The 24,499-nt window shown below is 34.6% G+C and overlaps 1 protein-coding gene across 1 annotated transcript; it reads right to left on the bottom strand.

The window, feature by feature from the left end:
- Positions 1-381: 381 nt before the first annotated feature.
- Positions 382-24,294, bottom strand: Hex-A (Hexokinase A). The gene is made up of 3 exons (XM_073976644.1): positions 23,835-24,294; positions 12,050-12,349; positions 382-7,675 (listed from the first exon to the last, which is right to left on the bottom strand). Exon 3 carries the CDS (start codon positions 6,894-6,896, stop codon positions 5,103-5,105), a length of 1,794 nt encoding a protein of 597 aa, XP_073832745.1. The 5' UTR covers positions 6,897-7,675; positions 12,050-12,349; positions 23,835-24,294; the 3' UTR covers positions 382-5,102.
- Between the last annotated feature and the right edge of the window lie 205 nt (positions 24,295-24,499).

Raw genomic sequence — 24,499 nt, 5'->3', positions numbered from 1 at the left:
TAGGTTTTGTTATAAATAAATTATATTTTATTTATTTCATTATTGGTTTTCATAATCATTTCTTTTTTATATAATTTAATATATATAAATGTGCTTCATTTTATGTTTTTTTTTTCTTAAATTTGTTTTACACAAACGTTAATGTCCGTTGGTTGATCTACAATTGTCAGCGATTTTACACAGTGGGTTGTTGTTTTGTGTGTTCATGGATATTAGAGAGAGAGAGACATAGTGGCATGGATAATGGCGGCTAGATTTTCGTTACGTTACTTTACGTTTTCATTTAAATTATGATTTTTTAATAACATCATCATCTGATCATAATGACAATAAATAACAATTTGAATTCTAAAAGAGATTTTTTTTCGTTTCTTAAATAAATAAATAAAAATCTTGAAATTGAAATTTTTATTTAGTTTTCTTTATTTTTTATTTAATGGTATTTTCTTTCATTTATTTTTTAAATATATTCTGTTTAACTTAGTTGGTAAAATAAGAATAAGCTTTGTTTATTATATAGATATTTGATTTGTTTTGTTTTCTATATTTTACTATATATATTATGGGGTTTTTTATATTGAAATGTTGGTTGTTTTTGTTTCAAATTCTCTCTTGGGTTTGTTTTATACATAGTTTTCAGATTTTTAAAGATTTTATTTAATTTTTTTCTTATGCCACAGTGTTTTAAATTTTTCTATGAGAAACTCTTTTTTCATGTTTGTTTTTTCATTACACTTTTGTTTCTTTTATTGTGTAGTTGTTGGGGGGGGTTTGAAAATTAAATTAACAAAATTAAATTTAACAAAAAAACAATATTTGTTTCCTTTCTTTTTTATAATACAATACTTTTTTTCTTGCTCTATATTGATTGGTTTTAGGAAATAGTGCTAATAATTAAGGCCAATTATATATGTAATATAATTAATTAAAAAATAAAATGTGTATTTTGTTTTTCTTTCTTCTACTTATATTTCTTCTTCTCTTGCTTTTTCTTAGTGATAGTTGGGTATTCATAAAATCGTTTTTAAAGCCAAATTTGAGTTTCATTAATCTTCTAAATTTAAAAAAATTAAAATAATAATAATAGTAAACAGTAGTTAACAAAAATAAATTACAACTAAATTCCTACTATATAAACTTATAAACACTACTTTCTATATTTTTAAAAAATAAAAATAATAATCAAACAATTTAAATAAAATAAAAAAAGATATTTTTTCTTTTGAAAAAAACTGTGTATAAAAAAATAAAAACAAAAAACTTTTCTTTTTTTAAATTCTACTAAATATTTAGTATGCGCTTCTTGGTGGTTGAAGAATGTGAAAAACTCTTTTTCAATTTGGAAAATGTCTTTTTTGAGCTTATCTCTAGGTTTTTGTAGTGATTTAAGTACCAATCTTTGTTTGAATTTTGGAATTTTTTTTGTGCATATTTTTTCAATTTCGTTTTTGGGGGAGTTTTGCATCAAAAACGTTTTAGAAACAGGAACGGTTTATTTTTCATTTCAATTCATTTTTAAAGAGTATTTTTTTGATTTCAATAAACCTTAGAATTAGAAAAATTAATTATATTTTTTCTTATTCCTCTTTATAATTTTTGTTATTGCATTATTCATTTTTTATCAGGTACTGGTTTATGGTTATGTTTCTTTTTTTTCGTACAGTGTGTTTCCTTAAATGGCATTTTCAATATTCTTGGTTAACACTTAAATGTGAGGAACTCGTGATACATGAACTCATCCTACAAATTCGATATTTTCCTTTATCGGAACAACAAAATATATTTCTAGGAAAAATTCATACAAATTTTGCCAATGTCCCCAAAATAGGCTCAATATTGATACTGTCCCCAAAAATGAACTCATGTTTAGAAAATAACTCAAACTTAGAGGAGGCTGCAAAATTAAGTCGATTTTGAAGGTGTTCAAAAAGTGAACTACATTTTGAATATATCTCCAATTTTGTCCCCATGTCCCCAAAATAACCACAATATTAATGGTGTCCCCAAAATTGTAGGAGGTGTTCCTACAGTAAATTGCATTTTGACTGTGTTCCAAAAATCGTCTTAATTTATTGAAAATTGTTCAAGATTTACGATTTTGAGGTTCCAAAATAAAGTCGATTTGGACGGCCCAATTTTAGGAGGTACTCCTACATTAGATTGCTTTTTGTCTTTGTTGCCAAAATCGCCGTAAGCCAAAAATTTATTGAAAAATTTTCAAGATTTCCGATTTTGAGGTTCCAAAATTAAGTCGATTTTGGACGGCTCAATTTTAGGAGGTACTCCTACATTTGATTGCTTTTTGTCTTTGTTGCCAAAATCGCTCTTAAGCCAAAAATTTATTGAACATTTTTCAAAATTTCCGATTTTGATATTCCAAAATTTAGTCGACTTGGACGGCCCCATTTTAGGAGGTACTCCTACATTTGATTGCTTTTTGTCTTTGTTGCCAAAATCGCCTTAAGCCAAAAAATTTATTGAACATTTTTAAAAATTTCCGATTTTGAGTCGATTAGGGCGGCTCAATTTTAGAAGGTGTTCCTACATTTAATTGCATTTTGACTGTGTCCCCAAAATCGTCTTAAGTCAAAAATTTATTGATATTTTTTCAAAATTTCCGATTTTGAGGTTCCAAAATTAAGTCGATTTGGAAGGCCAAATTTTAGGAGGTACTCCTACATTTGATTGATTTTTGTGTTTGTTGCCAAAATCGCCTTAAGTCAAAAATGTATTGAAAATTTTTCAAAATTTCCTATTTTGAGGTCCCAACATTGAGTCGATTAGGGCGGCTTAATTTTAGAAGTTGTTGCTATATTTAATTGCATTTTGACTGTGTCCCGAAATCGTCCTAAGTCAAAAATTTATTGAAAATTTTTCAAAATTTCCGATTTTAGAGTTCCAAAATTAAGTCGATTAGGACGGCTCAATTTTAGAATTGAATTGCTTTTTGGCTGTGTCCCTAAAATCCTAAAATGCTGCTGCTGTCCCAATAATGCATTTAATTTTGGAGGTTTCCGCAAAAGTAAATCGATTTTGACTAAACTTGGAGGTGTCGCCATAATGAACTCAAGCCAAATTTTTTTTCTTTTAATTTTAAAACTTTTTTCGGTTTTGAGGTTTGACTGTAGTCATAAATATCAAATATGCATAGCTATCCGGGTTGTGTCCCCAAATTCATCAAAATACAAAAAAACTTGAAAAAATTCCAAATTTTGGCATTGTCCCCAAAATTAACCCAATTTTAGCAGTGTCAGCAAAGTTATGTAAATTTTAAGGGTGTCCTGAAAATTAGTTCCATTTGAATGGTGTCCAAAATATATATGTGCATTTTGGCAATGTCCCCAAAATCGACTCAAGCCCAAAATTTATTGAAAATTTTCAGAATTTTCTATTGGTGCCCCAAAATTGGACTAAGGACAACAAATTCTAAAAAAATCAAAATTTGAATTTGCTTGAATTTCTTTTAAGTTTTGAATTTCATTGAAATTTTTTGAAATTATTTTTTAATGTCCAAAATTAATTTTGATTTTTTCCCAACAAATTTTTAACTGTGTATTTTTTACCCAGTTAAGAAATATAAAAAACCCCACTTTTATATTTATTTTTCATCACATTCAAAACTTGAAATTTTTGAGGAATTTTTCAAATTTTGAATTTCTTGGAATTGCAAAAATTCATTCTAATGGTTCCGAATACTATGATATATTTTGTTGGGAAATCCATAACTCTGGAGGTTGAGAAAAATCAAAATATTTAATTTTTGCTATTTTTTAATTTGAATTTTGAGATTTCGAAAAACCAAATTTTTAATTTTTTTTTAATTTCAAAGGTATTCAAAATTATTTTAGGATCCTTAAAATATTAAGAATTAATTTTTTACGAATTTTGTTTAGATATGTTATGAAATAAGCATAGTAAAATTCAAAAAGATTTTCAAAATTTTAATTTTTTTAGTTGCAAAAATTGTTCCAATGGTTCCAAATACTATGAGATAATTTTTATACCTCTTGAGATTGAGAAAAATCAAAATATTTAATTTTTGCTATTTTTTAATTTGAATTTTGAGATTTCGAAAAACCAAATTTTTAATTTTTTTTTATTTCAAAGGTATTCAAAATTATTTTATGATCCTTAAAATACTAAGAATTAATTTTTTACGGATTTTGTTTAGATATGTTATAAAATAAGCATAGCAAAATTCAAAAAGATTTTCAAAATTTTAATTTTTTTAGTTGCAAAAATTCTTCCAATGGTTCCAAATACTGTGATATATTTTTTATGGGGAATCCATACCTCTTGAGATTGAGAAAAATCAAAATATTTAATTTTTGCTATTTTTTTAATTTGAATTTTCAAGTTTGGTTTCAAAACCACATTTAAAATCACTTTATGATCTTTAAAATATTGCCCGCAATTTAAAAATGAATTTTTGGACATTGTTTATTAAAAAAAAAACTATTTTCATGTTTGGATTTTTAAATTTAGCTTTGGACTTCAATTTCAATTAAAAAAAATTTTAACTCCACTTATTTTTCAAAAATTCCAACACTCAAATTATACGAGTGTTTTTGCATTGGATAACTTTGCCACTTATTTTCAAAAATTTTTCTTTTTGGTTTTTCTCTTATTTTTCATTTAAATATGAAATTTAACCTCACTTTTTTTTCTTATAATTCTCAAATTTTGAACATTTTTTGGTGTCTTTCAGTTCTGAGTTATGCTTGTCTGATCACAGTTTAGATTCCAACTCATTTCTCAATTTTCTTTTTTCAAACTTTAAACATAACCTCACTTTTTTCACCAGGAAATTCACTTGAAAATGCCATCTAAGGAACCAAAACTGTACGGTTTTTTTTTGAAAATGTCCTTTTTCAATTTTGTTGTAACTTCCTGTTTTGTTGTTGTAATTCATATTCAAAGCGCATTTAGTATAATCTTTTTTCTATTGTTGTTGTTTTTTGTTTTCAAATTTTCTCACAAAAAAATCTTGTTGTTGTTTTTGTTGTAATACCTTTTTTGTAGTTTCTTATCATTTCTGTTTTTTCTCATTACTTTACTACATCACTTTTTTCATAATTTTTTTTCTCTTCTCCTTTGTTACTTTATTCCTTTTTCTTTTTTGGAACATTATCTTCACGACATGCCACAGCTGCCACCAAGGCAGCACCACGTCCCGAACCATCTTCCGACAACATCAAATCAAATGTAATACCGGGCTTAACCAATTGTGAGATTTTCTCCACCATCAGGGTATGGAATTTGGGATGGAAACGATAGACACTGCCGTCCACACCCACCGTAACATGTGGCTCATTCATTTTGTTTATCAGACAGGCAATACCGCTCGAAACCAAATGGGCAGCTCTACTAGAAACGCATTCACAGATATAGCGTACATTGGCACAGTCTTCATCCGTGGCCTCTGTCAAACCCAACTCCTCCAAGACCAGGCGGCAATTGGTAAAGGTGCCAGGTTCATCGGCTTCTATTTCGGATACATATTTGGTAAAGAATTGACCGCGTGTCATAAGAACGTCGGAATCTTGGCCCTTGAAGAGAACACCAGCATTGACCATTTTCACAATGGCCAGACGGACCAGTTCACCCATATACATGCCGGAAATCATTTTTTCAAATACCTGTTTGCCGGGATTAATGGAATGGCGATCCACATCTTCATCGAATTCTGTGCGTACAAAATCCAAGGCACCATTGTCGCCAAAGGCACCCCATTCGGTGTTGATGAGTACATGGGGCTTACCGTTGCTGGCACCATCGAACATCTCAGCCTCCTCAACTTTCTCCACATAACAGGCATTGGAACCGGTGCCCACAATCAGGCCAATCTTGCAGTTATGGTTCTTCCAGGCACAAGACATAAGTGTACCTGTGGTATCATTCAAAATGGCACATACATCGATCTGGACATCACCGCGCCGGGCAATGGCATCCTTTAGCAGTTGCACCACATCCTCATTTACCACACCGGCACAGTTGAAACCCTTGGTCCAGGTTACCAGCAGACCCTTGGTCAAACCCAATTGGGTCAGGGGGAATGAGAAAGTGAAACCCAAGGGTAAACGTTCAGTGCCGACATTGTGCTCCACCATGAAATTCGACAAACACTCGGCAATGTGATCAAACAGCTGGGTACCCGAGCCCAACATAATGTGCTGGGGTATGGCATAGATGCGAGATTCCATTTGGAAATCATGATCCTCCTTCAGATGAATCAACAGGACACGGAAATTTGTACCACCCAAATCGAGGGCCAAGAACTTGCCGCGTTCATTGCCATTTGGCAAATCCTGGACATAGGTTACGAAACACTTGACATTTGCCTTGCTGTGGGTATCCTTGGCTAGACCGCGTTTGATTTCGTGCAGGATACGATAGGTAAGCTCGTTGATTTGTTCATCCGTGAGTATCAATTGCTGACATAACTCGTGCACCATTTTGCGTTTTTCCGCGACACTAGCATTGGCATAAGGTGCTGTGGTCGTCGGTGGCGGCAGATTTGTGGTTTTGTGGCCCAATGGTGATGTTGCACCACCACCAATGCCTTCACCGCCAATTGTAAATGTGGCCGTTGACGTGCTTGGTGAGGCAGCTGATCTGTCGGTTTCATCGCGTTCAATGCTGTTGGCAGCTGCCAATTTGGCTGCGGAACAGTGGCAACAGCCATTTGTTTTTGTTGTTGTTGCTGCTGCCACAGAGCCATTGGGCAGTGTAGAGCGGGCTGATGATGCTGCTGATGAGGTAGCGGTGGTGCAGGATGTTGTCTTCTGTTTGCTGCAACAGCCATTTGATGATGCTTCTTTTGTTTTTGTTGTTGTTTTTAAACATTCATTATTTATAGATGCATTTTGCATGGCCACATTTAAATCTTTATCCATTTTTGTTGTTGTTTTTTTTTTGGGGTTTTTGTTTTTCTTGCTAAGATATTTTGCTCTTGAAATTTGTTGTTGTTGTTTTTCGTTTTCTTTTTATTTGGTAAATTACAAAATTTTACCCACAAAATAAACTTTGTTTTAAGTTTTCTTGTTGCTGTTGTTGTTTTGTTTTAAAATTCGTTGCGTTATTCTTTTCTGTTTTTTGTTTTTGTCTATTTTGCGTTTTCAACAATTTGCTTTTTTGTATTTTTTCTTGCGATTTCAATTCGAACACGAGACACACAACCGTTCCGTTTAAATGCTCACAGCGGAATACAATTCCATGAAATTTTTTATTAAAATTTTTATTCTCGATAAACGTTGTTGTTAGTTGCTGAGTGTTGTTGGTTGTTCGGTTGGTTGATTGGTTGTGTACGACCCCACTAAAACATAAACAGCCAGCTGTCGGTTTTTAGTAGTAGTTTTGCACCTCTCCTCCGTCACTTCTCTCCAAAACACAAACTATGATTATTAATTAATAACAACAATAAATATTGCCACTATTGTTGTTGCTAATTCTGCTTCTTCTGTTTTAAATTTCTGAATTTTTTATTATTATTATTTTTCTCCAAAAATTCGTCTTCTGTTTATGGCGTTGATGTTGATGATGATGATTTTCTTTGATATTCTTCCATACACTTGTCGTTCGTCGTCGACCGCTTGATTTACACTTTATGTCCGCTCTGCTTCAGAGCTCCAATATGACTTGACGTTGTGTGCCGTTGTTGTACTTTTGAAGGAACCTTGAAGGTCAAAATTGACAATTTATTAGTAAAACGAGTACTGGAAAGTTGTCTTATTGTATGGTAGTAGTTGTTGTTGTTGTTGTTCTTGTTAGTATTGTTGTTGTTACTTGTATATGTAAAAAAAGTGTTGTTTGTATGTATTCGGTTAGTAGTATACGAATGTAAAGCACAATGAGTGAAGAATTTGTGTATTTCGGGGGGGTTTATGTGATGTCTGTCGTGTATCCAATTTGTTGGGGGCTCACATTTTACAAGAGACGTAAAATGAGCAAAAAAATAAATAAAACAGAGAGAGAACAGAGCACTGGAATTGTTTTATTTTTTTGCATTGAATTTGTAAACAAAAACAAGAGATTGGAATTTTGGTGGATAAATTAGAGTAAGAGAGTTAATTCGACTTGAAGAGATTGAATACTCGTCCAAAAAGAGAGTTGAAGCTTTTTAATGTGATTTTTTGGGGGGCAAAATAATTAAATTTTAACGAGTTTACTATAAATTAAGGAACAAGTCTCGTTTAGGGGCACCTCTCGAATCGGGCTGAAATTTTTACCATAGGTAGTCCTTGGGACCCTGATCACAACTATATATATCTTTCCGGGGGAAGTGTCAAAAAGTGTCTATCGAAGCACCCTTTCTTTCAGAAAGTGTCTATCGAAGCACCCTTTCTTTCAGAAAGTGTCTATCGAAGCACCCTTTCTTTCAGAAAGTGTCTATCGAAGCACCCTTTCTTTCAGAAAGTGTCTATCGAAGCACCCTTTCTTTCAGAAAGTGTCTATCGAAGCACCCTTTCTTTCAGAAAGTGTCTATCGAAGCACCCTTTCTTTCAGAAAGTGTCTATCGAAGCACCCTTTCTTTGAGAAAGTGTCTATCGAAGCATCCTTTCTTTCAGAAAGTGTCTATCGAAGCACCCTTTCTTTCAGAAAGTGTCTATCGAAGCACCCTTCCTTTCAGAAAGTGTCTATCGAAGCACCCTCTCTTTGAGAAAGTGTCTATCGAAGCATCCTTTCATTCAGAAAGTGTCTATCGAAGCACCCTTTCTTTCAGAAAGTGTCTATCGAAGCACCCTTCCGTTCAGAAAGTGTCTATCGAAGCACCCTCTCTTTGAGAAAGTGTCTATCGAAGCATCCTTTCATTCAGAAAGTGTCTATCGAAGCACCCTTTCTTTCAGAAAGTGTCTATCGAAGCACCCTTTCTATCAGAAAGTGTCTATCGAAGCACCCTTTCTTTGAGAAAGTGTCTATCGAAGCATCCTTTCTTTCAGAAAGTGGTTATCGAAGCACCTTTTCTTTCAGAAAGTGGTTATCGAAGCACCTTTTCTTTCAGAAAGTGGTTATAGAAGCACCCTTTCTTTCAGAAAGTGGTTATCGAAGCACCCTTTCTTTCAGAAAGTGGTTATCGAAGCACGCTTTCTTTCAGAAAATGGTTATCGAAGCACCCTTTCTTTCAGAAAATGGTTATCGAAGCACCCTTTCTTTCAGAAAATGGTTATCGAAGCACCCTTTCTTTCAGAAAGTGGTTATCGAAGCACCCTTTCTTTCAGAAAGTGGTTATCGAAGCACCCTTTCTTTCAGAAAGTGGTTATCGAAGCACCCTTTCTTTCAGAAAGTGGTTATCGAAGCACTCTTTCTTTCAGAAAGTGGTTATCGAAGCACCCTTTCTTTCAGAAAGTGGTTATCGAAGCACCCTTTCTTTCAGAAAGTGGTTATCGAAGCACCCTTTCTTTCAGAAAGTGGTTATCGAAGCACCCTTTCTTTCAGAAAGTGGTTATCGAAGCACCCTTTCTTTCAGAAAGTGGTTATCGAAGCACCCTTTCTTTCAGAAAGTGGTTATCGAAGCACCCTTTCTTTCAGAAAATGGTTATCGAAGCACCCTTTCTTTCAGAAAGTGGTTATCGAAGTGGTTATCGAAGCACCCTTTCTTTCAGAAAGTGGTTATCGAAGCACTCTTTCGTTCAGAAAGTTGTTATCGAAGCACCCTTTCTTTCAGAAAGTGGTTATCGAAGCACCCTTTCTTTCAGAAAGTGGTTATCGAAGCACCCTTTCTTTCAGAAAGTGGTTATCGAAGCACCCTTTCTTTCAGAAAGTGGTTATCGAAGCACCCTTTCTTTCAGAAAGTGGTTATCGAAGCACTCTTTCTTTCAGAAAGTGTCTATCGAAGCCCCCTTTCTTTCAGAAAGTGTCTATCAAAGCACCCTTTCTTTCAGAAAGTGTCTATCAAAGCACCCTTTCTTTCAGAAAGTGTCTATCTAAGCTCGCTTTGTTTCAGAAAGTGTCTATCAAAGCACCCTTTCTTTCAGAAAGTGTCCATCGTAGCACCCTTTCTTTCAGAAAATGGTTATCGAAGCACCCTTTCTTTCAGAAAATGGTTATCGAAGCACCCTTTCTTTCAGAAAGTGTCTATCGAAGCACCCTTCCTTTCAGAAAGTGTCTATCGAAGCACCCTTTCTTTGAGAAAGTGTCTATCGAAGCATCCTTTCTTTCAGAAAGTGTCTATCGAAGCACCCTTTCTTTCAGAAAGTGTCTATCGAAGCACCCTTTCTTTCAGAAAGTGGTTATCGAAGCACCCTTTCTTTCAGAAAGTGTCCATCGAGGCACCCTTTCCTTCAGAAAGTAGTTATCGAAGCACCCTTTCATTCAGAAAATGGTTATCGAAGCACCCTTTCTTTCAGAAAATGGTTATCGATGCACCCTTTCTTTCAGAAAATGGTTATCGAAGCACCCTTTCTTTCAGAAAGTGGTTCTCGAAGCACCCTTTCTTTCAGAAAGTGGTTCTCGAAGCACCCTTTCTTTCAGAAAGTGGTTATCAAAGCACCCTTTCTTTCAGAAAGTGTTTATCGAAGCACCCTTTCTGTCAGAAAGTGTCTATCGAAGCCCCCTTTCTTTCAGAAAGTGTCTATCGAAGCCCCCTTTCTTTCAGAAAGTGTCTATCAAAGCACCCTTACTTTCACAAAGTGTCTATCAAAGCACCCTTTCTTTCAGAAAGTGTCCATCGAGGCACCCTTTCTTTCAGAAAGTGTCTCTCGAAGCACCCTTTCTTTCTGAAAGTGTCCTTCGAAGCATCCTTTCTTTCAGAAAGTGTCTTTCGAAGCACCCTTTCTTTCTAAGAGGATATATAAAAGCACTCTTTCCGAAAGGGTCTAAGAAGCACCCTTTTGTTTCAGAAAGTGACTATAGAAGCAAGTACCCTTAACTGACACAAGATCAGCAATTAAAATGGGAAAGAACCTCTTGTTCGCCTTCCATCATCCTATTATCCTTCGAAAATCCGACTTCTATCTTCCCATTTAATTCCTATTAAAATAAACCTCAATCTCTTTATTACAATATCTCTTATTAAGATATGTATGTCTCTCTTGCTTCTCCCAATGTATTGAATTGTCTCTGAGAAAATTCTTGTTGACATTTACATTGGAAGTGATTTTTTTACAATTGAGTTGTTTTTGTTTTTTCCGCTGCTGGAAAATTCATACATCCGTCGTCGTCACGTCAAGTGGCTTTCCAAAGTAACAAATATGGAAATATGTAATTGTGTAAGTGTGTGTGTGTCCGTGTATCTGTGTTTATTGGCTAACCTGCCCACTTTTATTACAATTCGTAAGATATCGGCAAAAAAAGTATATACCGACGACGACGATGTTATAAATCGTATGACTCGATTTGTATAACAGTTTTTTGTCGTTGTTGTTGTTTTTGTTATTGCTGTTGGGGTTTAGTTATGAATTGAGTTGGCGTTTGTGTTGTGGGGTAAAATAAAGACCCAAAAGGGGAGAAGGTTTGGGGTGAGAAATATTGTGCTTCTCTCACTAGTATCTCTCTTTTGCTGTAAAGCCTGAGTAATTTTTTTATAGAAAACAAGATACAGATAAATTGCCTGGAATGTGGCAGTACTTGTTTCTTGATATCATTGCTGTGTGCTTTTGTTGTTGTTTTTTTCTTATTGCTTGGGGGGTGTGTATGTTGCAATCTCTTTGCAGACCTCATTACCTCCCTCTCGCCTAAATGTGTGTGCATTTGTCGGTTGTATAGTAGTGTAGTCTACAGTTTTATATGAGAAGAAGGCTAATGAAATGGAAAAAACGGGGCTCGTCTCTAGTCTGCTGTGGTTGGTGTTGGGTATCTTGGCCTTATAATTTACTGTTTGAAAAAATTCATGTTTTGCTTTTTGCTGGAGGGGGACTAGGTGATGACTTGCATGCACAAGTTTTTGTATATTGCTGTTGTTGTTATTGTCGGATTTTTTTCTTGCATATATTTGGGGTGGTGTGTAAGTATGAGTGCATGCATGGTTATGGTTGTTTGGTGTAATATTGACGTGTATGTTTTATGTGAGTACCTAAATAATAAGATTTTTTTATGCCATAAAAATGCCTACCTCAGCCTCTTAATGTGCTTTGCTATGGCTGCCTTGCTTGCTTGGTATCTACGTGTCTGGAATCACACACCACGCAACTTCTTTAACACTTCCTTTACAGAATTGAGATTTTTTGGTTGGTATTTGTTGAGTGTGTTAAATTACAAGTTTTGCATACAGCGCTCACTTGAAAACTTGTTTTTTGTTTTTCTTTCTTTCTTAAGATTTTTGCCTTAATATTTTTTTCTTTTAAAAATGATTTTTCGCGTCCGTTAGCTTTAAATACTACGCCTTGAACTGCTGCTGGGGACTCTTTTTGTACTGAAATGACAAAAAATATTGAAAATTGCATATTAATTCTTTTCAAACAATTAGGTACATGCAAAAAAGCTATTTAAATAATTTTGTTTATACTTTTTATTTTTGTGTGAGTATTGTGTTCATATAATTATTGCCAATATACAAATTTGCCATCTCCCCCTCCCCCTTATTCTCCTCACATCATAATGTTCTGCTTTTCGTCAGCCGTTCATTCGTTTGGTCTGTAGGTTAGACGGTCGTTGTACGCTGCTTGGATATTATCGCAAATGTGGGGGCTGGGTTGGTTTTTCAAGTGTTGTCATTTTCGTGGAAGTGACACAAACATGTGATTGCGCTGGCTGTTTTGTTTGTTTATTGGTTGGTTGGCTTTGTTTTTAAAATAATTATTGTTGAATTGTTGTTTTCTTATTTGAAATGCCATTTATTAATTTATTATTTGTATAGATGTCTAGTCATTATTTCTGTATGTGTATTTTTTCATAAAAAAATCCAATATCACAATAACCATATCGAAAACACTTTTGTTTTCATGCGCTCTCGTTTTTTTTTCAACTCAAGAGATTCCGTGACCTTTAGACAATGTAAAGGACATTTGGATTGTTTGGTTAACTTTAAGCTTCTAGGTATGTAAGGGTGTAATGGAAGAAAGAACAATTTTATGGATTTTTTTAAATGGGTTGAGGATGAGTGAAATTAAAGGTGGGAAGAAGGAAAATACCGTGTTTAGATTTTCACTTAAATTGCAATTTTTGTTTCAGATTGTTGTCTTATTTAAACTATAAAAAAATATCGAAAATTTTTTTGCAATAAAAATTAATACCATTTCTGTTTTTTATATTATTTGTAAGGTAATACAGTTTTTAATTTCAGTTTTATTGTTTTTAAATTAAAAAAAAAACGTTTTTTTTAATAAAACATCGTTTTTTTTTAATTCATAGAAGATGTCAAATGTCAATTTTTGCAATTTTAAAGTTGTTTTCCCAAATATTTTAAAATATATTTTTTTTAATTTTCGTATTTTTTATTTGAAAATATGAATGAAATTTCCAATCTGTATGAAAATAAAAAAATCTATTCAAGAAAAAATTTTGGAATCTATAGAATAAAACAAGTAAGAAAGGCTTTAAGTTCGGCCGGGCCGAACTTGTTATAACCTCCATCACGATTTGTATTGAAGTAAAATGGAAGTGTATGAAGACAAAATTCCAAATTTCAGCAATTTCGGTACAAACAAGTAAAAAAGTGTCAGAGGTATACCCTCAGCCAATGTGAATTGAAACTTTCATCTACGGACAGATAGAATGTATTTAGCGTCTCTTCAGAATTTTGTGGCCCTTTTGCAACATTTGAACTTGCCGACAAAACTGTGGATTAGGAATTAACTCAAATGTTGAACTTTTGTGGGGGAGGTATCCTTAGGGAGGACCGATATGGGCCATTTTAGAAGTTAATCTAAATTTTGACAAAATATTAGGAGATCCAAAGTTTGGACCAAATTGGTTGCACCATTCAAGTGATATCGTCCTAACATTTTAGTGACATTTTTAAATATTGGGGAGACGTACCGGAAGTTAGGGACCGGTATTGCCCCATGAAACTAAGTTTGGATAAAATATGACGAAGACCAACGATTACACCAAATCCGTAGAACAATTCCAGAGCCACATATGGTGACATAGGGCTTTTTACACCTTTCGGGATGTTTTCCCATGAAATATGGACCTGCTCCTGAAAAAACTTTTACCGTCGTAATGGAGGTAGCGAATGCAAATCGCTTCAGCAAAAAACCAAAGTGATACGAGAGCAGGTCTTAAAGTGAACTTATCCGAAATTTTGTGTGGGAGGTACTGAAAGGAGTGCACAAATATAGTTCATAATCGAACCTGATCTATATCTGGTAGATATATTAGGATGTGCAGAGTATGGATTACATCAGTCACTCCCTTCAAGAGTTATCGTGCGCATATATTTTCCGAAGATTTTTGAATTTTTGTGAGGCAGGTACCTGAAGGAGTGGACCGACTTGGTTTATCTTCGAACTTAAACTATGTTTGGACAAAATGGGGAACGCGAATACAAGTTGTTACAACAAAAATCAAAGCGGTTCGAGGGCAGGTCCTAAACTGAACTTTTCCGAAATTTTGTGTGGGAGGTACCCGAAGGAGTGGACCGATTGAATCCATATTTAAACTTCATCTAAGTCTAGCGGGACTTTCACGATGTGCAAAGTGTGGGCCAAATCGGTTACTCCCTTCAAGAGTTATCGTGCGCACAACTTTTCCGAACTTTGGTGGGTGAGGTACCGGAAGGAGGTACCGGAGAGAGTCGTCCAAATATACTTGGGGTCTAAAACCATTATTTCGATGAGGCACATTTTGCCCGTATGAAAGTGTATATACCCTCGTTTGCATAAATGCTGAGGGTATAAAAAACAAGTAAGAACGGCGTTAGTTCGGCCGGGCCGAAATTGTTATACCCTCCACCACGATTTGTATTGAAGTAAAATGGGACAATTTCCCTTCGTGTATGAAGAAGACAAAATTCCAAATTTCAGCAATTTCGGTAAAAAAAATTTGGCTAATTTTCACAACAACTACATTCGGGAGGTATCGCTCTATGGAGACTATATTAAGACATGGACCTGTACCGACAAATTTCTGGGGGGAAAGTTTTATACCCCCAACGAAGACTAAGTACCAAATTTCAGCCATTTCGGTGGATTATTGTGGCCACAACCTTTAAAATACCGAAAATCGGGGGGTACTGTTCTATGGGGACTATATGAAGGCGTGGACCTATACCGACAAATTTCTGGGGGATAGTTACATACCCCCAATCAAGACTAAGTACCAAATTTCAGCCATTTCGGTGGATTATTGTGGCCACAACCTTTAAAATACCGAAAATCGGGGGGTACTGTTCTATGGGGACTATATGAAGGCGTGGACCTATACCGACAAATTCCTGGGGGAAAGTTTTATACCACCAATGAAGTCTAAGCACCACATTTCAGCCATTTTGGTGGATTATTGTGGCCACAGCCTTTAAAATACCGAAAATCGGGTGGTACCGTTCTATGGGGGCTCTGACCAAATTTCTGGGGGAAAGTCTCATACCACCAACGTAGACTTCGTACCAAGTTTTAGCCATTTCGGTGTGATAATGAAGCTAAAACCTTGAAAATACCGAAAATCGGGAGGTACCGTTCTATGGGGGCTATATGAAGGCGTTAACCTATACCGACAAATTCCTGGGGGAAAGTTTTATACCACCAATGAAGTCTATGCACCACATTTCAGCCATTTTGGTGGATTATTGTGGCCACAACCTTTAAAATACCGAAAATCGGGTGGTACCGTTCTATGGGGGCTATATGAAGGTGTGGACCGATACCGACAAAATTCTGAGGAAAAGTTTTATACCCCTAAAGAAGACTACGTACCAAATTTCAGCCATTTTGGTAGGATAATGAAGCTAAAACCTTCAAAATACCGAAAATCGGGAGGTACCGTTCTATGGGGGCTATATGAAGGTGTGAACCGATACCGACAAAATTCTGGGGGAAAGTTTTATACCCCTAAAGAAGACTACGTACCAAATTTCAGCCATTTTGGTAGGATAATGAAGCTAAAACCTTAAAAATACCGAAAATCGGGAGGTACCGTTCTATGGGGGCTATATCAAAACGTGGACCGATATATCCCATTGTTAATACCAAGTAATAACAAATTCTGTACCAAATTTTGACTCTCTATCTTTAAAATTGAGAGCTGTATCTTGATTTCAACAGACAGACGGACGGACGGACATGGTCAAATCGACAAAGAATTTTATGCAGATCAATAATATACATATATACTTTATAGGGTCTCCGAATATTTCGATGTGTTACAAACGGAATGACAAATTTAATTATACCTTCCATATGGTGGAGGGTATAAAAACTGAATTATTTGACAAACTTTTCTATTCTGGAAAGTCGTCGTTTAAGTGTAGTTTAAAGCCTGTTCGAGGATTGAAATTTGAAATTTTCATAGAACGTAGTCATTCATTGCGAGTCTGTTCACAACGATATGAATTTCTTCGTGGGCTTTTTAACATAATAAACTATACAATACAAACGCTATAAGGGAATGACTCCATTAGCCGATGCATTCTTCGGCAACATCCGCATTTATTCGGAACGTCTACAATCGTTATGATAAATACCCCAAAATGTTCAATATACTTCCAAAAAAGGGGGAAACACCCTTTAAATAAAATTTGTTGGAAAGATTTCGATTATATAGCTGGGGCTGGATTCTTGTACTATGAAAATTTGATATGCAAAATATTTTCTTTATAATTTTTATCATTTGACATTTATTTCCTTTATAAACTTTTTCATTTCACATTTTCATAGAGAGAGAATTGAGCCCCTGGTATTCGATTTCTCTATATATGAAAGTCTCAATTCAAACAGGATGGGGAGGGTAAATAATATTCTCAAATAATTTATCGATCACCGATAACACCGCCTGAAGGTCTGAAGTCATTCAAATTATTTGAATTCATATTCTTAAGCACTCGTATTAAATTGTGGTCCTTAAAAATCGTGCAGATTTTCCACTTTTATGCAACAGCCTTGGCTTAATCTTATCTGATCCACAACTAGTTTTGATGACTAACGAGTTAAGTTCATATATCACTTGATGCTTAGATACTTCTGCTAGACCTACCGACTTCCCTTAGTCATTATTGTTCCTAATACATTTATATTTTGATGTCGCTGGATGGAATTTCTCAATACTTCCACAACATTTATGAAGTGTCTATTAAATAACTTTGCCTTATCGAAATATTGGTAGTTATCATGAATGAAATTTCCCCGTGAGTTTTGTTTTTCCACCGTTGCAACTTAAGGGAGAAAGTGAAAAAAATTCACGGGAATTGCCGTTCATGATAACCCCCTTAAAATCACCACATTCGGTGGTTCTTTGACTTGATCTTATTAACGAGTCAACTTTTTATCACTTGATCATTGAGTACTTCTACTAGACAAACCCGATTTTTCTAAGTAATTAGTGTTCCAAATAAATTTATATCATTTTCCATCTTACATAAAACACTTCTGGATTAATAATTTTTTTACATCCAAAGTTATAAGCATACATACACAAACATATGTATATATACGTATATATTTCCGCATAAAAAAATTGTCAACAAAATCGCTTTTTTGCTGTTGTTTTTTCTTGCTGACGTTAAAGCATATTATGGAAAATTTAAATATATATTTACATATCTTTCTGGTGTCTGGTGGTTTTTCCCCCAGCTCTGTACTGAACAAGATAATGTCATGTGTTTGTTCCAATAAAAAAATAAAGTCAAACAAAAAAAAAACAAAACACCTTGAACTTAAAGATAAAACTAAATTCGACAACAAAAATAACCGGTTATAGTTTTTTTATTTATAAAACTAATTTTATAATTTCAGAAATGTGTAAAAAACAAAACTAATAATAGGTAGCTACTCAAAAGTCATTGGCCCACAGGATTGATTTTTCATTGAATATATTGAAATGTTTTCGCTTTATGTTGGAATTTTATTTAAGGGGGTTGATTGGCTGCTAAGTGAGAGCAACATGTGGGAAACACATGCGGGATTTTGAATAATCCTTACCAGCATAAAATTGCCTTCACTTAGTGGAATCATTGCTTTTAAGTGTCTCAAACATATTGACTAAATATTGAAAAATTAAAAAAACATACAAATGTAATTGAAAATATTTCCATGAGAAAATCTCACGTTTTTTGTTTGACATTTAAAGAGGGTGGATGGTTATAAGGGTGCTACTTTGCAAACACTTCATGATAAGTATTCCTGAAAATCCTCTTCTAAACTGCATACTTCATTTAGTTCATATGGTCCCGATTACAACAAATACATATGTACAGATTTCTTTTTTTGCGAGAATGCTGGGTCTTAGTAAAGTAAAAAAACACTCTAGCTACTCTTTTACTGACAGAATTTAAACCCTTACTCAATAATGTTAAAAAAGTTTCATCTGGTCCAGATGGCTTTTATACCCTCAGCCTTTAGGCTAGAAAGGGTATCTATATACACTTTTATACGAAACAACGGTCCTTTCAGACAATTTGGAGTCGGTTTAGCCATGTCCGTTTGTCTGTCTGTCTGGGTGGTGCACACGATAACTCTCGAACGGATCAACTGATTCAAACCAAATTTTGGGTTTCGTAATATTTTGTCCAAACTTAGTTTAAGTTTGAAGATGGGTCATATCGGTCCACCCCTTCGGGTACCTTCCCCACAAAAGCTCAAAATTTGTCTGTAAAATGGTCTGAATGATAACTCTCTAAGGGAGCAAACAATTTGGTCCAAACTATGCGCATCGTATTATTCCTTCCAGATATAGATCGGGTTCGAATATGGAGTATATTGGTCCACTCCTTCGGGTACCTCCCACCATTTAGTATGAAAATAACTTCAAGTTCATTTAGCTGAATTTTCTGAAAATATCTTTTTCTCAACATGTTGAAAATCGGACAGCGACCAAGGAAATGTGTAATTGTTTCTACTTCTTGCAAATTACACAGAGAACAGATTTGTTGACTTTTTGATCGATATGTGGACCCATTTAAATTTAACATACTTCCTCTTGCACGCATTATCAGTGATATTTGATTTTGGGTGAAATAATTAAAACAATAAACAGGACCAATATCGTAATTTAGTCTTTTATAAATTCTAAAAGTTGTATTCTGTGCATTGGTAATATTGTTATTTATGCATTTTTGTTTGATATTTTCCAACAGCTGACAACAAATAATGTTGCACTCACGTTTGCTTTCTTTCAGCTGCAGTTTCAGCACGCATATCATTTTCTGAAAGCATCGTTTTAAAATGCTTGTCCCATAATTTTTAATGAGAAACGATGTCCTTGCATTTCAAATAAGCATTTTGCTATATATTTCAGATGTAGAGCGTATGTATAGAAGAATCCTTCTTCATAACCTGTTTCAAGGGCCAGAATATAGTTTGGCAATTTCAAAATTCTTTTAATAAAAAATCGATATAGTTTGTCCACTTCCTCAAAGTAAGTATATCCCCATATTTGGGCACCATATCTTTGAATAGATCTGCAAATTGAGAGAAACATTTTCCATTTTGCAGGTATAAAAATATTGGGTTTTGCAATGAAATCTTCCCAGGTTAAATTCAGACACGTTATTGATGAATTAGTTTTATATTCGATGTGTTTTGTGAAAGAAAGTCTGGGTGTTAATATTATACCAAGATACTTGTATTCCTTTACACTCCTGAGGTACTCTCCTTTGTACAACCATTTCTTGTTTTCCGCCAATCTACCACTCCTTCTAAATACCATAATTTCAGACTTTGTTTGATTGACTTCCATACCGCACATATCGCTATATCTCGATAGATTATTTATCATTGCCTGTAAAGTTTCGACATCATCTGCCAATAAAACGATATCGTCTGCATACATCAGCAGACGTATATTAATTTCATCCACACAAAGACCTCCTCCTAGAAAATCATGTAAGTCATTATGGTACAGTGAAAATAGCACAGGCGACAAAAGACATCCTTGTTTAACCCCATTTCTTGATTCAAACTGTTTTGATAGATCGTTGATTTGTTGTACACATATGTACACATTTTCTATAAAGCGAACAATTTTTGTTGACAGGCCTAGGCTATGTAGTTTGTATATGAGGTATTGTCTTGGGATCGCATCGAACGCCGCTCTAAAGTCGACAAAAAATGCATATACTTTCTTTTTATCTTCCAACTAAATGTTTACTATTGATGTAAGATTAAATACATAATCGACAGTCGAATATCCTTGCCTAAACCTTGCCTGGAACTCATTTAGTTTTTTAGATCCATTAACCATTCTGTTATTATCGTATTAATCATACCCATCATCTATTTGGCAATGCAATTTATAAAACTTATAACTCGATTGTTACTCGGATCGTTAATATCTCCCTTTTTGTATATTGGATATATAACATTTGTTCGAAACATATCAAAATCTTCACGGCCATTCAAAATTTGAGAATATTGATTACATAACCTCGTGAGAAACTCGTCTGTCGCGTTCATAAAAAAACTCGTATGTTATTCTATCTTCTCCTGGGGCTTTATTCTCCTTTAGTTTGGAGAGTTGTATTTTGATCTCCGTTAAACTAAAGTCTTTGTCGAGATTTTCATTAACGGGATTTCATGGCATATTTTGCATTGGTTCAAACGAAGTCGTGAAAGATCCGATCTTGTCATCAGTATTTGAACCCATTCCATCGATCCAATATAGGTGAATTTTGTGTTTTTATTTATACAAATTTTCTAAATATATAAGATTAATTATTTAAAATGGGCTTGATGTTGTCGCAGACTCGAAACCACAGCCAACGTTGTTAAAACTCTTGTCGTTATGATAATGTCATTGCAAAGGGTTGGTGAAAATGACATGCCAAAGCATTGGTGGAAATGACATGCTTTGGATCCAAAAATGAATAGCATCTTTTGGGGTCCACGCTCATATAAAATTCATCGATGAAGATCCTTTAAAAATGACATGCCAGATCACTTGCACCCATGATTGAATGGCATCTTTGGCATAGAACATTTTGCTGGGATCCGATCCACATTTTTTTCCGACGTCTAACGAGTCAAGTTCTTTTTATCATTTGAACTTTGGACACTTCTGATAGATGAAACCGACTTCTCTAAGTGTTGCAAATAAATGTTGATGGAATTGGAATTTCTTCACTCTTTCACATATTCTATTTAGTTTCTTCGCTTTGTGAAGATCTAAATTCAACAGCTTTGGTACCCCAAGTTTCACTGATTCCTGTCTGGAATATTCATTCCCAGTATTTTTGGATAGTTAGAATTGGATAGTTTTTCGGATTCCTATAGACATCTAATTTTGTCCGGTGATTTTAGTACCCTCTTAATTTTTCGAAATACAGCATATTTGATGAGCTCTTTATCCATCTACTGGATAGAAATCCGATGGAAGACAAAAAACTTACGACCATATAATTATATAAAGTCCTTTAATTCCCACTGGAACATAGGGCCCATCACAAATGATTTCCATCTATCTCTCTCTCCATAGCAATATTTTTCATCTCACTCCATTTTATTCTGCTCTTTTTTAGTTCAGAATCTACTTGGTGTCTCCAGGTATTATTCGGTCGACCAACACGTCTCGAGCCTTGAGGATTCCGACTGGAACATAGGACCATCACAAATGATTTCCATCCATCTCTCTCCATAGCAATATTTTTCATCTCACTCCATGTTATTCCGCTCTTTTTTAGTTCAGAATCTACTTGGCGTCTCCAGGTGTTATTCGGTCGACCAACACGTCTCGAGCCTTGAGGATTTTATTCGATTAGTTGTTTGGTTACGTCAACTGAAGGTTTTCTCATGGTATGACCAAGCCATCGGTATTTCTTTTGCTCAATTTCTGTTTGGTTATGGCGTTAGGCCAGTAAATACCATGTATACGTAGCAGATACCTATTCGTGAATGCTTGCATGGAACGCATTTGGTTCTTTGGAATCATCCAGGTTTCGCAGCCGTATTACTTGAAAGATTTTACATTGCTGTTAAATAATTTTAGTTTAGTTCCCGATGATATGGTTCTATCTCTCCACAGTTTGTTAAGCATTCCAAATGCAGTTTTAGCCTTGTTAAGACTGCATCAAATGTCCTTCTCACTACCGCCATTTGTAGTTTTAATACTGCCTAGATAATTGAATGAGGATGCATCTTCAATTTGTCGATTCATTATTTGGAAGTGATTGGTGTTTTCGCTATGTATTCTCATTGATTTTGTTTTTTCTATATTTATGTAAAGTCGACCATATAATTGGTCTACTTTTATTTATTGTTATTTGTTTTGGACTTCAGTCTCACGGTTTTCGAACAAAAAAAGGGTCCATTAATGTGTGTATTTCATCATCATGTAGCATCACACTTTCGGGGGTGTTAAACATGTTGCCCTTTAAAAAAATGCATAGCTTCGTTTTAAGCGTGTATTTCGTCTCGTCTTAAAGAAAAACCCCAATTAATAAAATGTGTATATTACTTCTCGTTGAGGTTTGCAACCCATTCTTACTGTTTCGAACTTAAAACAATTGGTCCTTAAATTTGGGAGATTTTTTTAATGATCTCTCAAATCAATATAATGTGTAATTCATCACTACTTAAAACAATTGCCATCGTGATTGACATGTAGCATTCATCACATTTGCAGTGGTGGTTGTTAAATGCCGCAGCGAAATACCGGTTACATGCGCTGTTTGGCCTCAACGTATAGGAATGCGGTCTTATAGACTGTCTCCTTTCTTCTGGGACAAACAAAAATGTTTCCCTTTAAGAAATGCATAGCTTCCCTTAAAGACTGAATTTCATCAGCAGTTGTTAAATACGTTTTAGTTAAAACTCCAAATAATTAAAGGTGTGTTTTACTTCTCGATGGGGCATGTACTTCTCTATGAGGCATGTACAGGGACACAGTTTATATTTTTAAAATCTAAAAATCTTGATATCACTACTCTTTTTATTCCATGGTTTTCATATATAATTCTCCGTTCCTTCAACTTCCGCCTCCTTGGCAATTTCTTTTACATTACGGAGATCGTGTCATACATGGGTAAATACGTCCTCTTCACGATTTCAGGATTCATACCAATGATTTCATATGATCGATCTACAGATGTCTTACATCCAGTTTCTCCAACGAAAGTCCAATCCATTTTGACACAATAAACAACTTTCCGCATTTAGGGTTGCGCCAAAGTTCATTTCAATTTAATAATTTTATTTTCATTGCTTATCATCTACAAATTCATCAGCATCAGTAACTCCAAATAAAAACAGTTGGTTAAACATTTTAAAGTTTTGTTCTGCTCTTATCACCAAAGCAAGCATGCTTTTTTTAACTTCGCGGAAACAATACCACTTCCCCGAAACAAAATACATAAAGGGTGGAGGGAGTTGGAGATCCAAGAGGTATCCAAAAGAAAACTTGCACATACACACCCACAATCAAATACTTAAGACGTGGGAAACCGGGGAGGCAGCCACACAATAGTTATGATTCATTAATGGGACATTTTTGAGATATGGGGTCTGCCGCCGCCACTACTTGGAGTCAAAGTCTCGTGTTTTTTTTATTTTTGTTTTTTATTTCAGCATTTGCTTGTGGTTTTGACATTTTAATTGAAGAATTATGCGAGAGAGAGGGCAAAAAACACACACACAGATACACTTCACTAAATGTTTATGGCACGTGTAGGTTTTTGGGGTAAATTAATAAAAATTTTGCAACAATTTAAAATTAATGAACAATTAATTTCGATCATAAATGGAACGGACACAACTCATCACACAATTGTTTCTTTGCTATAGAAATTCCTTAATTAATTTTTCATTACTCACTTTTTGTTTTATCTTCTATCTTTTAAATTAATTAATTTTTGTAGTTGTTGTTGTTTTATTTGTTGTTTACACTGAGAAAATATTATTGTCAAATATTTCTTCTATTTGTTTCTTATTTATTCCACTATGTTTTTGTTACTACTCTGCCTATTATTTGTTGTAAAACAGCAATACTGACTGTGTTGTTTTCTTTATTTCTTGTTAATAATTCTTTTTAGCTCCCTTTTGGAGATTTCCGCGTATTTTTACTTGTTCAATTGTGTTTTTAACACTTCCACCACTGGCGTTTGAATGTTGCTCAACTCGGCATAAACATCAAATTTAAGAAAAGACCTCGATTTTCCTCGTTGATGACATTTCATACAGACGCGCGAATATGTGTGTGCGTTTGTGCAGTCTCTGCTCGTTTCGGCTCTGCTCGCTTGCTCATACTCATTTCTCACGAGGGCTCGCGGTGGTCACATTGAACCACTCACACACATTTCCAGTGTTGATGGTGCCACAATTTGTAAATTTTCTTGCTGTTGTTGTTTTTATAGTGGGATTGTTTGCTGTTTTTTTTTCGTTGGGTTTATTATATGGAGGGTTCTCACTTTCCGAGTATCTTCTAGATTTTGTTTTGCTCTCTGTGCAAACAGAAAATATCACACAAGTTGTCAGGGATG

Source organism: Musca autumnalis, unplaced genomic scaffold (genome assembly GCF_047663935.1).
Source record: "Musca autumnalis isolate F117 unplaced genomic scaffold, ASM4766393v1 scaffold_3, whole genome shotgun sequence".
NCBI lineage: Eukaryota > Metazoa > Arthropoda > Insecta > Diptera > Muscidae > Musca > Musca autumnalis.
This window is presented reverse-complemented; position numbering and strand designations above follow the sequence as displayed.